General features: G+C 37.4%; 1 protein-coding gene across 1 annotated transcript in view; it reads left to right on the forward strand.

The window, feature by feature from the left end:
- NELL2 (neural EGFL like 2) overlaps positions 1–5,618 on the forward strand; it is a 200,001-nt gene extending 194,383 nt beyond the window's left edge. Inside the window, exons 19-20 of the mRNA XM_036761454.1 lie at positions 2,441–2,665; positions 5,016–5,618. Of these exons, the coding sequence (XP_036617349.1) occupies positions 2,441–2,665; positions 5,016–5,066 (276 nt within the window). The 3' untranslated portion in view covers positions 5,067–5,618. The remainder of the gene's footprint in view (positions 1–2,440; positions 2,666–5,015) is intronic.
- The last annotated feature ends 6,829 nt before the right edge of the window (positions 5,619–12,447 follow it).

Consider the following 12,447-nt stretch of genomic DNA (forward strand, 5'->3'; position numbering starts at 1 on the left):
TGGAAAGGGCCTAATTCAAGCAAGTTCTCTGTCTACAGGGCAAACAGAAATGAGGGTCTTATTGAGGGGGGGACCAGCCCAAGCTGGTTATCGAGCAGTTGCTTTGAGTGCTGGGAGTGATCACATTACTTGATCTTGCCCTTCAACGACCACCTGCTCTTCAGAAGTGGGGTATGACAAAATAAGGAAAAGGATGAATCACAAAGTAATATTAGTTATTAAATAATACAGCATAATATTAATTTTCCTCACAGCCTAGAAAATAGTAAAAGATGTAGCTGTCACTGGCATTATGAAACAGATCAATGGCTTCTAAAAGTTTAAATGTTCTCCACATCTCAGACCTTGGGAATGATCAGACCCATGGCAGCATGATCCCAACCCACAAAATTCTCTAAGGAATTGTGTTACAAGTGCAGCCAAAGTAACACAGGAAAAGGCATATAGATAATAAGACCCAGTTGTAGACTAGGAAAGTCCCATAGAGGTCATCTAGCCCAATGGTCTCTTTTGATAGATGAGGAAACTGAAGCCCAGAGAGGTTAAGGGACTTGCAAGGTCAAAGAAATAGTAAATGCCAGAATAGAATTCTACTTCAAGTCTCATAACTCTTAAGTTCAACACCCAAACCTAACAGCCACGCTGCTCTACTATGTTAAGGCCCTACCAGCTCTACTTTTCCTCTTTCATCATCATGCAGTTCAAGACCAACAGGCAAAGATCTGATACTAGTAATAAAAGCCTTGCTTTTCTCTTCTTTTATGTGCTAGATGAAGGCAGCCCCTTCCAGAGGAAGCCAGTATAACCTTCTGAACACTGTCTGTTTCTTTGGATAATTTACCATACAGTATCCCAAAAACTATGGTGCAGTTTTAAGCTATTAAAGCTTTGTTGTTCTTGTTGTTGCTGCTGTTCAGTCATTTCTGACTCTTCATGACCCCGTGGACCACAGAATGCCAGGCCTTTCTATCCTCCATTCTCTCTCAAAGTCTGCCCAAGTTCATTATTTCCAGGCCATTTCCATGACGCATCTGTCCATCTCATCCTCTGCCATCCTCTTTTCCTTTCGCCTTCAATCTTTATCAACATCAGGAACTTTACCACTGAGTTCCATATTTTCATTATGTGGCCAAAGTATTTAAGCTCTGGCTTCAATATTTCACCTTCCAGTGAATAGCCTGAATTAATTTATTTAAGTATTGACTGATTTAACCTCCTTGCTGTCCTAGGGACCCTCAAAAGTCTTCACCAGGACCACAATTAGGAAGTGTCAATTCTGCAGCTTTCCTTATAGTCCAACTCTCACAGCCATGGAAAAAGCATAGTTTTGACTATACAGAACTTTGTCAGCAAGGTGATGTCTCTGCTTTTTAGTATGCTGTCCAAATTTGCCATAGCTTTCCTAAACTTTACTTATTAAGCCTATTAAAGGTTAAAACTGCACTGTCTTTTTTGATACCATGTACTAGTACAAAGGACATGTAAGAGGATATATTTGCCATCCCTGATTCTGGTTACCTTGTATGGTTAAAATCTCCAAAAATTTCCCCAAATACCTGTGATTACAACTTTAGTTTCATAAAGAAAATAACAAATTTTTCCCAAATAATATGTTTTTAAATTATCTTGACAATATTGTAAATTACAAAGAAAATTGTCATTTACAGCAGATCTTTTTTATTCAAGATATTACTTTCAAGGTTATAGTTGGCATTCTATTATCATGTAGTTGTTTTAGGCAAATCTTTTTTATTGCATTTACTTTTAATCTGAAAATCAATTGAAAGAGCAAGGTTAATTTCTATATTTGAAGGCTACTTCAACACCATAAAGTTCAGAAATATGTAGTAAAACATTTCCAAAATTTATTTAAAATAGCTCCATTTCAAAAAAATAGATCCAATTTATACATTTTTCTTATGGGGGATAATAATAAAGGTTGAATTAAATTTGGGAGTGGGGAGGGAATGAGGGATTTTTTTCAATGTTTCTACTCTTGTAAATTCAGAAGTCAACACAATATAAATTGATATATGCATATATAAAATATATTGATTTTCTTGTAAGTGAACGAAACTTTTTCATGCAGAAGGAAATAATTTTTAAAAGCCAAGAAAAGGCACCTCACATAAATGAAAGTCACAAATCTACATTTCAAAGATATTTCTTCCATTGTAGAAAGGAAGGCAGCATGAAAATTTTATTTTTTCCAAAGGGAATTGTGTTTTGAAATTCTTGAAGACAACTTTTAAAATTTACCTGCAATCACATATGTTTAGAGGACTTTTATATAAACTCTGAATGATCTATACCATTGACAACTAGAATTGGTTTTAAAAGCCAAATTCATGTATTAAATATTCAGCACTCTGTTTTCTTTCTCTTCTTTTGCCTTCTCTCATTCCCTTTCTCTGAGATTATATCTATGTTTTCTTAATAGCAAGGGGAAGTTGATTGCTGGCCTGTGCCTTGCCCAGATTTAGAGTGTGAATTCAGCATGCTCCCAGAGAGTGAGTGCTGTCCGCTCTGTGTCACTGACCCTTGTCAGGCTGACACCATACGCAATAACATCATGAAGACTTGCTTGGATGAAATGCATGTGGTTCGTTTCACTGGATCTTCTTGGATTAAGCATGGTACTGAATGCACCCTCTGTCAATGCAAGGTAAGGAACATAAAATTTAAACTATGAATCTGTTTCTTGGGACTTATAAATATTTTCCTTAATCTGGCAAGGTGAAAAGCCAATTTGTCCACTTAATATTCCAAGCATAGATAACTCATTTTTATTAGTATCAGCTTTTCCTATCAAAATTGAAAGATTTTAACAAAAGAAATTATACTAATACAACAGAAACCACCTACCAAAATCATGCATGTTTGATGTAATGCTATGCTATTTCTAAAAAACTAACAAAAACTGAAGCCAAAAAATCCTGTAGTTTTTCATGGCAAAAGACATTTATGTTATTGGTCGTTTGGCTATTCACCAACTTACAAATTTATGTTTGATTCTTTTATGTGATCTGAGAAGTATATCAGCTGCACAAAACATATTGCGTAAAGTTACAATGAAAATTACAAGAATGGACATCTTCTTGGGAAGTAATTATCACAAAGCCTTTGCAAACTTTACATAGTTTTGCCTAATAATATTATTATCAGTAACATTAAAAGTGAAGGAACTTTTGCTTCCCATATTTAATTTATAATTAGAAAATTTTTGTAAGTTTTCTTTGCTATTGAAAGATAATATAGAAGTACATCATTTTATTTAGAGTCAATATATGAACATTTATATTTATATCAAATACAAAGAACATTTGGATAGTGACAGATGAATATATTCTACTAACACAGTAATTTTTATTATGAAAATAAATTATAGTGGACTCTTTCCTTGAACATTGTAACTATAGAATTTATCTCCTATCTAAATAACAATATGTTAGAAAACTATTTTTTCTTTAATTTAATATTGTCCCCAATTATGTGTAAAAACAATTTTTGCCATCTTTTAAAAAAATCTTTGAGTTCCAAATTTTTTCTCTCTCTTCCCCATCCCATTGAGAAGACAAACAATTTGGTATAGGTTATACATGTGCAGTCAAGCAAAACATATTTCCATGTTAGTCATGTTGTGAGAAAAAAACAGACCCACCCAAAAAAACAATAAAAATAAAGAAAAAGTATGCTTCAGTCTGCATTCAGACTACTTCAATTCTTTCTTTGAAGATAGATAGCATTCTTCATCATAAGTCTCTTCAGATCATTATATTGCTGAGAATAGCTGAGCCATTCAGAGATGAACATCATACAATATTTTTGTTACTATACACAGTATTCTCCTGGCTCTGCTCATTTCACTTTACATCTGCTCATGTAAGTCTTACAAGAGATATAGCTCTTTTCCTCAGTGTGTGTGTATGTGTGTATGTGTAATTTATCCCTATGCCCCCTAAGATTGTTGTTCCACTTTGATTCATTCTTTACACAAGTTGTGAATGAGAAATGTGGTTCAAGAAAAGGTAGCTATGAATTTCTTCATCTGTTGGTAGTCTTAGATTAATACCTTCTTTCTTCATCTATACCACAAACATCTGTCTCTCAACCAAGAACTGTTGTTTTAATTTTTTTTTACTCATGTTGCTTTACCTATCCCAAAAATTTGTTGCATTATACATCACAGAAGTTGCTAATAAAGTGGATTTGACCAAAAACTTGTTCTGCTATGGCAGAACATATTTTTCAAAACAAAAAAAGGATAAACCCATTTGATATAGTCCCTAGTTGAAACAACATTCTTGACTATGCCAGTCTTATTAGTGACTTTTTCCTGCATCCATATACCCATTGGCAATGGTTACAAAATTTTGATAATTGTCATTTGTAATTGAAATAATATGTACACTTCTGGGGCCTGCACCATAATAATAATAATAATGACTGTTATTAATTTGTGATTGAAATGCTACATACACTATTTGGGTTATATTACAATTCTATTTTATAAGTAGGAATGAGCGATCAGTGGGAAGTATACTTAGAACCATTTCATAGCACTTCTTTTGTTTCTGAGTGCCGTCTAACCCCAAGAAGCACAGAGAACTATTTACTGTCCCTAACCAAACACGGTTAGTTAGATTTGCTACTTATATTCATTTAAATACTTACTTTTACAAAAGTAAAATCTTGAGATTACAATAATGCAGAAAGAAGTCACTTTATTGTTTTCACATAAACTCCTTTTCCCCTCTCCTTATTATTTTGTTTTGTAGCATTAAAATTTGTTAGTATCATATCAGTAAGCACTATCTTCAAATTGAAAGAATTATATCCAAGGATATGCTGGGTTTGCTAAAGAAGCCAACAAAGAGTTAACAAATGTAATTTAGTCACTATAATAGAAATTTGACTGTACTTTAGATTCAAACCGCTGTAGAAATATATATTTTAAATAAATAATTTGCTTATGACTTTAAAAAATTGACATCATTTTTCCCTCCTTCTACTAGAATGGTCATATCTGTTGTACAGTGGATCTACAGTGCCTTCAAGAACTATGAAGTTAACATCTGTCTCTGACAAAAGGTTTCTGGTAAAAGACTTTTACTTTACTAAAAAAAAAGTCCAAAAACAAATAGTCAAAACCAAAATGTGGTCAACATGCAGATCTATTTTGAGCTTTTAATTATAGAATTTCTAGAGCTTGGGGAAACCTTAGAAGGAAAAATCAATGGATTAAGTCAGAATACACTTCTGGCTATTTTGTTTCTGACCTGACTGTATGGGAATGAGTATGGAATACAGAGTGATGTCAAAACCACTGGAAACAGACACTGATCCTGTTTGATATTTGGAGGCAACTTTCTTCATTTGGTGCAGAAAATTATAGCTTATGTTATCTTTACATATTGCTTGGGGTCCTCACTATAACTTTTTTAGTCAGTGAATGGAAAACATTTTTTACAAGCTACATAAAGAACCTATGTATAATACATGCTCAGAAGAAAAAAAAACACCTGAAACAAGTTATAGAAAAAATGTATAGGCATGGATACTTAATGTTTTCTCATGGGAAAGTCATCTCTATTTACTTTGTGTGTGTGTGTGTGTGTGTGTGTGTGTGTGTGTGTGTACATTTAACAGTACTTGATTAAATTCTTGGGTAAAATTTAAACAAATATCTCTTACATTATATTTGTGACTTTTTGAGTATCCCTCCCCTTTTAAAAGTGATTATGTCCTCTGATTCTTCAAATTTCATCTATACTTTTTTCACAAATGGATCAATCCTCACTTGTGTTTTCCCATCAGGCTCCTTCAAGTGTTTTTCCTTGAAATGAGGCCATGTAACAAATGGTGGGAGAGGGGAAAGTAAGGGGCAGGAGTTTTATTATGTCAGTTAAATATGTCAGTTTTATATATCAGTTAAAATCTCTACAGAATGTGTCTTCAGGATTTGTTTCTTCTAGCTTTATAACTGCATGATCCCCTTTATCTAAGGTAAAGCAGAAAGCCTTAATTTGTTGCAAGGAACATAAGCTTTGCTAGGATGATGCAATTTCTGACTGGTCCTCTAATAACTTCTGAGGAACCTTCCCCTCAAAGGGAAGGTTCAACCTTCAACTTTTCTCCTTTGAACTTCTCTCCTGTTAGACAGACTTTCTCATCCTTGGACTTCTAGCAAATTAGGGAGGAGGGAATTTCTCTGCTCTCCTCCCAACAGCACTAATATTTTACAGCAAAATCATTTGGAAGCATGAAATGGACCTTGAGCCTCAGTCTGCCTCTTTTTGCTTTTCCCTGAATATAGTTTAGCAACTAGAAATGGACCTTTCTAGCACTGGTGGTTAGTTACCTTGTGGATCAAGAGTTAAAGAACCTTAAGAATTAGGGATATAAATTTCAGTTTTTGCAATGAAGTGTTTCTCAAGGAACAAAATGATCACTGCTGGGATCATCCTATAGCTGTGAACAGCTAAAGGCAGCCATGCCTGTCTCATCCAGGAGAGATCGACTTGTCAGTTAGCCAGATGGTGCAGATCTAAAGTGAATGCAAAATAATCCAGCTGTCCCAGAGATGGTCTCTATTTTGGGGAGAGGAATCTAATGAGGCCATCTGAGGTATGTTATGATTCCTGTATCTGTTCATGCACTAAGTTATTTGTGTCTTATGCTTTTTTGTGGTGGAGGAAATAAACCACTAAATTGATAATTATATTGTATATTGAGTATTTTTTTCTATAGAGAAGCCTGTTGCCCACATTTAGGGGAAACCCTAGACCCAAGTAATGCTTAAGCTTTGTGTCAGCAATATTCCAGAAATTACTCAAGGATGAGAGCAGAGGCAGAGGTCAACAATAATGGGAATTCAGGATCCCAGGACAGAACCAAGTTCTGTGTAAGTCCAGAGCTCTTCCCCCTATTCCTCCATTCCCCCAATCCCATCCCAGAGGCCATGGAGTATATTATTTAAAAATAGGCTGATAATTCATTAAAGCTACTACATAAAACCACAGAAACAGATACCAGACAGGAGTATGGCTGGGGAGTAGAAATATATTTTACAATTTTTTTAAAACAGATATATAGAAGATGGTGGAGTAAGCAATAAATCACCATAACTCTCCCATGTTCACCTCCAAACAACCATAAAATAGTGCCCTGAAAGAAATCCTGGAATAGTGGAACCAGCCAAAACCTGGGGTGAAATAATCTTTTAGTCTACAAAACTTGGAAGGTCACCAAGAAAGGTCTGTCTCACTCAGGCAGAAAGGGAACACAATCTAGGACAGGAAGTGTCCCAGTAAACCAACAGCAAGCTCCCACCTCAACAAACCATCCTGAGCCCCAGTGTGGTTGTGTAGGCAAACACTAGGACCCCCTCACATGCCTCAGCATAGCCAGGGGAACAGGACAACTCCAGTAGCCAGACCAGCTATGCTTCAGCATAGTCCCAGGAAAACAAAGAAACACCTCACTGGCTTCAGCACACACCAAACACAAGCACTAGGACTCTGGCTCAGCACCAGGTAAGCTACCAGACTCCTACAGCCTCCAGCAGTACCAGCCACCTCACCCTACCCCACCCCATCAGCGCATCACCAGACAAATTTATAAGAATACAAGTCATTCTACAATTGATAAATAGTCAAAGGATATGAACATGCAGTTTTTGGATGAGGAAATTGAAGCTACCTACAGTAATATAAAAAAATGTTCCAAATCACTATTGATTAGAGAAATGCAAATTAAAACTGTAAGGAACCACCTCACACCTTTCAGATTGGCTAATATGGCAGAAAACGAAAATTATAGGGGGGGATGTAGAAAAATTGGAACACTAATACACTGTTGGTGAAGTTGTGAGCAAATCCAACCATTCTGGAGAGGAGCTTGGCACTATGCCCAAAGGACAACCAAACTGCATATCATTTGATCCAACAATACCAATATCAGGGGAGTATATGGTATGTTTAGGGGAGACTAGACTAGATAGTCAACATTAAGAACATGAAATATGATAACAGTCCTCTGCACAGGTTCATTTCTAAGCCCCAACACAGAGGAGCATTGCTAAGACATTGGCATAGGAAGGCATTTAGTCACTAGTCACCAGTGCCTTTGGTATGGGGGCTGCTGAGCCCCTTTCAGGGATGCTTTCCACCTTTGTATCCACCTAATTCACCCAACTCTCACCTGTGGTCCAAGAAGCTGTAGCATGTAGAGTGCCCACACCCCAATAAACTATTTTGGCAGATGGACTAAATCAGATTGAGGGTGGCAACCAAGGCATCTCAAGCCCTTCAGTGAGTTAGGGACTTATCTACCCCAAGCATGTGAAGACTTCCTCTGGTAGAATGGGTAAATAAGAACAATTTGTTCCAACAGTCATGAAGGTGGCTGAAGCAGGCACTTTGGGGTACTTGAACATTGGAGATGCCAAGATCATCCATTGCATCCTGAGTCATTGCCCATCATCTTTACTTTTTCTTGCCACAGGACTTTGATGACTTTGTGTATTAGCAATTTTGATTTGAAGATTCTCCCCACCCATTAATAGGCCATGTGACCTGCTTACATTACAGGAAGCCTAAGGTAAATGGTGGGAGGAGCTTCCTGACAGGAAAAGGATGTTAAGTCACAGAAAAATGGAGAGAGAGAGAAAGCTGTTATGGCTGCTGGTGGCTGCTAATGGCTACCCTTGTGATTGTTAGAACTGAACAGACTAACTTATCTGTACTATAAGTTTGTTTTGGGGAAGACCTCAGCAGGGGATCAGAGAGGTTTTGGGATGGCCAAGCTGTGATGTGGTGTTTTAAGTTCCTTGCTGTTATGATAAAATGGGCTGACTGGCTGTGGGAGCTGAACATTTGGTTATAGGATATGATTTTCTGGTGTCTGAATAAATGTTATACTTCTTTTACCTTCTCTATAGAGAGTCTCTCATACTTTGCAATACAGAACTACATAGGTATATTCACAATTATTGCTGATGTTGTGTTTATTACCTTACTGTTTCACTCTGGAAAGGAGTGAGGCTGCTTATTTCATATAACTTTGCCTCACTTAAATCCAATTTATTGGTGAATCAAAAGATATCACCCATATTATTTTACCATGTTTTACCTACCTCAAAGTCTTGTAGCTATAGGCAAATGATGAAGGAGCAGGTATGGATACACTGGGAGCTGTAATCACCTAGGTGGAAGTCAATCCCTCTCTATGCAAACTTCTGACTGAAGAAGTGGCTTTGAATGCTATTAGGCTTTTCTCAAGTGGCAAAGTACCTAGTGCTGATTCTATTCCAGTTGATATTTACAAGGAAGGGGTTCCACTGCTCATAAAAAAGCTGGGAGCAAAGATGGAGGAGTAGAGGCAGGGACTTGATTGAGCTCTCCATCCAGACCCCATGAAATATCCATGAAAAAAATTACTCTAAACAAATTCTAGAGCAGCAAAAGCCACAAAATGACAGAATGAGGCAGATTTCCAACCTAAGACAATCTGGAAAGTCAACAGAAAGGGTCTACTGCATCAGGCTGGGAGCTGAGTGAAGCCTAGCATGAGCAATGCCAGCACAGACTAAATCACTGGCAGCTGTGGGGGTTTCCAGACTTCTCAACCTACAAACACCAAAGACAGCTTGAAGGTCAGTGGGAAAGGTCTCTCACCTGGGTGAGAGGGGAGCATGGTGCAGCCCCAGGGCAGTGGCAGCTAATACCACAGCAGTGGCTGATTCTGGAGCTCTCATCTTACAGACAGTGGAGGAATCAAGTGTCTGACCTGGGTTGCAGTCCTGGATGGCAGTCCTGGGGCAAGGAGGAGTGCTGGCATGGTAGAGCTTCTGATGGCTGTGGAGAGGGAGTGCTCATCACAGTTCCAATGCAGAAAGAAGGGCTTGTGGCTACTCAAAAACCATAGCACAGGCCAGGAGAGGAGTGGACATCTCTCCTTTGATCATACCACTTTGGAGGAATTGAAAATTCACAGGTTCCTAAAAATATCTCTGAGGACAGCTACACAAAACCCCTGAAGCTTGGGGCAGTACCCCCTCCACTTAACAAAGAGCTCAGGGGTCAAGCAACTGGCTGGGAAAATGAGCAAATGGCGGGGGACTAAGACTATAGAAGGTTACTTTCTTGGTGAAAAGTTATTTTCTTACATACTTACTGCCAAGGAAGATCAGGGTATGCGGACTGAGGAAGAAAACAAAGTCAAGTCTCCCACATCCGAAACCTCCAAGAAAAACATGAAATGATCTCAGACCATGGAAGAGCTCAAAAAGGATTTTGAAAATCAAGGTAAGAGAAGTGGAGGAAAAACTGGGAAGTGAAATGAAAGTGATGCAAGAAAAATCATGAAAAATGAGTCAACAGCTTCCTAAAGGAGACTCAGAAATGCTGAAGAAAATAAAACTTTTAAAAATAGACTAACCCAAATGGCCAAAAGAGGTCCAAAAAGCCAATGCCTTGAAAAGCAGAATTGGCCAAATGGAAAAGGAGATCCAGAAGCTCACTGGAAAAAAAAATAATTCCTTCAGAATTAAAATGGAGCAAATGGAAGCTAATGACTTTATGAGAAATCAAGAAATTTAAAAAAAACCCAAAAGAATGAAAAAATAGAAGACAATGTGAAATATCTCATTGGTAAATCAACTGACCTGGAAAATAGATCAAGGAGAGATAATGTAAAAATTACTGGACTACCTGAAAATCATGATCAAAAAGAGCCTAGATATCATCTTTCAAGAAATTATCAAGGAAAACTGCCCTGATATTCTAGAACCAGAGGGTATAATAGAAATGGAAAGAATCCACCAATCACTTCCTGAAAGAGATCCCAAAAGGAGAACTCCTAGGAACATTGTAGCCAAATTCCAAAGTTCCCAAGTCAAGGAGAAAATATTACAAATGTCCAGAAAGAAACAATTCAAGTATTGTGGAAACACAATCAGGATAACACAAGATTTAGCAGCGTCTACACTAAGGGATGAGAGGAGTTGGAATGTGATATTCTGGTGGTCAAAGGAGTTAGGATTGAAACCAAGAATCACTGACCCAGCAAAACTGAGTATAATATATCAGGGGAGAAAATGGAATTTCAATGAAATAGAGGACTTCCAAGTATTCTTGTTGAAAAGAGCAGAGCTGAATAGAAAATCTGACTTTCAAATATAAGAATCAAGAGAAACATGAAAAGGTAAACAGCAAAGAGAAGCCATAAAGAATTTATTAAAGTTGAACTGTTTACATTCCTTCATGGAAAGATAATATTTGTAACTCAAGAGACCTTTCTCAGTATTAGGGTATTTAGAGTGTGTGTGTGTGTGTGTGTGTGTGTGTGTGTATGTGTGTATGCATGTGTATGTCCATGTATGTGTGTGTATATATGTGTATTTATATGGATATTTGTGTATATGTGTACATACCTGTATATGTTTGTATGTGTGTGTGTGTGTGTGTGTGTGTGTGTGTGTGTGTGTGGACAGAGGGCACCGGGTGAGCTAAATATGAAGGGATGAGACCTAAAAAATAAAATTAAGTATTGAGAGGAATGTACTGGGAGAAAGAGAAAGAGGGAGGTAGAATGTAGTAAATCATCTCATATAAAAGAAGCAAGAAAGCTTTTACAATGGAGAGAAAGAGGGGGAGGTGAGAGGGAATAAGTCAGCCTTACTCTCATTGGATTTGGCTTAAGGAGGCAATAACATACACATTCATTTGGGTATGGAAATCTATCTTACCCTACAGGAAAGCAGCGGGGGAAGGGGATAAGAGAGGGGAAATAATAGAAAGGACAGGATGGGGGGAAGGGGTGATCAGAAGCAAACACTTTTGTACAGGATAGGTCAAAGGAGAGAACAGAATAAGTGGAGGGTGGAACATGACTCTTATGGAAGTTTTTTGCATGACTCACATGTATAACCTATATTGGATTGCTTGCTTTCTCAATGAGGGTGGATGGGGAGGGAGGAAGGGAGAGAATGTGGAACTCACAGCTTTAAAAATTAATGTTAAAAATTGTTTTTACTTGCAACTGGGAAATAAGATAAACAGGCAATTGGGTTTAGAAATCTATCTTGCCCTAAAGGAAAATAGAAGGGAAGGGGATAAGAGAAAGGGGTGGGGGATGATAGAAGGGAGGGCAGATTGGAGGAAGGGGTAATCAAAAAGCACACTGTCCTGGCATGTGGGGAGGGGAGAGACGGGGAGAAAATTTGGAATTCAGAATATTGTGGAAGTGAATGTTGAGAAGTGAAAATAAATTTATTTTAAAAAAAGAAAAAAGGAAAGAAAAGCTGACTGAAATTTTCCAAGTCATATAGAAAGAAGAGCTTATTCTCCAGGAATTTGAAGATGCTTCCATTTTCCATCACTATAAAGGTAAAGGAAATAGGATTGTCCTGTGACAATCACAAGGGATGTCTCTTAGTCATTGCTG

Source organism: Trichosurus vulpecula, chromosome 5, assembly GCF_011100635.1.
Source record: "Trichosurus vulpecula isolate mTriVul1 chromosome 5, mTriVul1.pri, whole genome shotgun sequence".
Classification (NCBI taxonomy): domain Eukaryota; kingdom Metazoa; phylum Chordata; class Mammalia; order Diprotodontia; family Phalangeridae; genus Trichosurus; species Trichosurus vulpecula.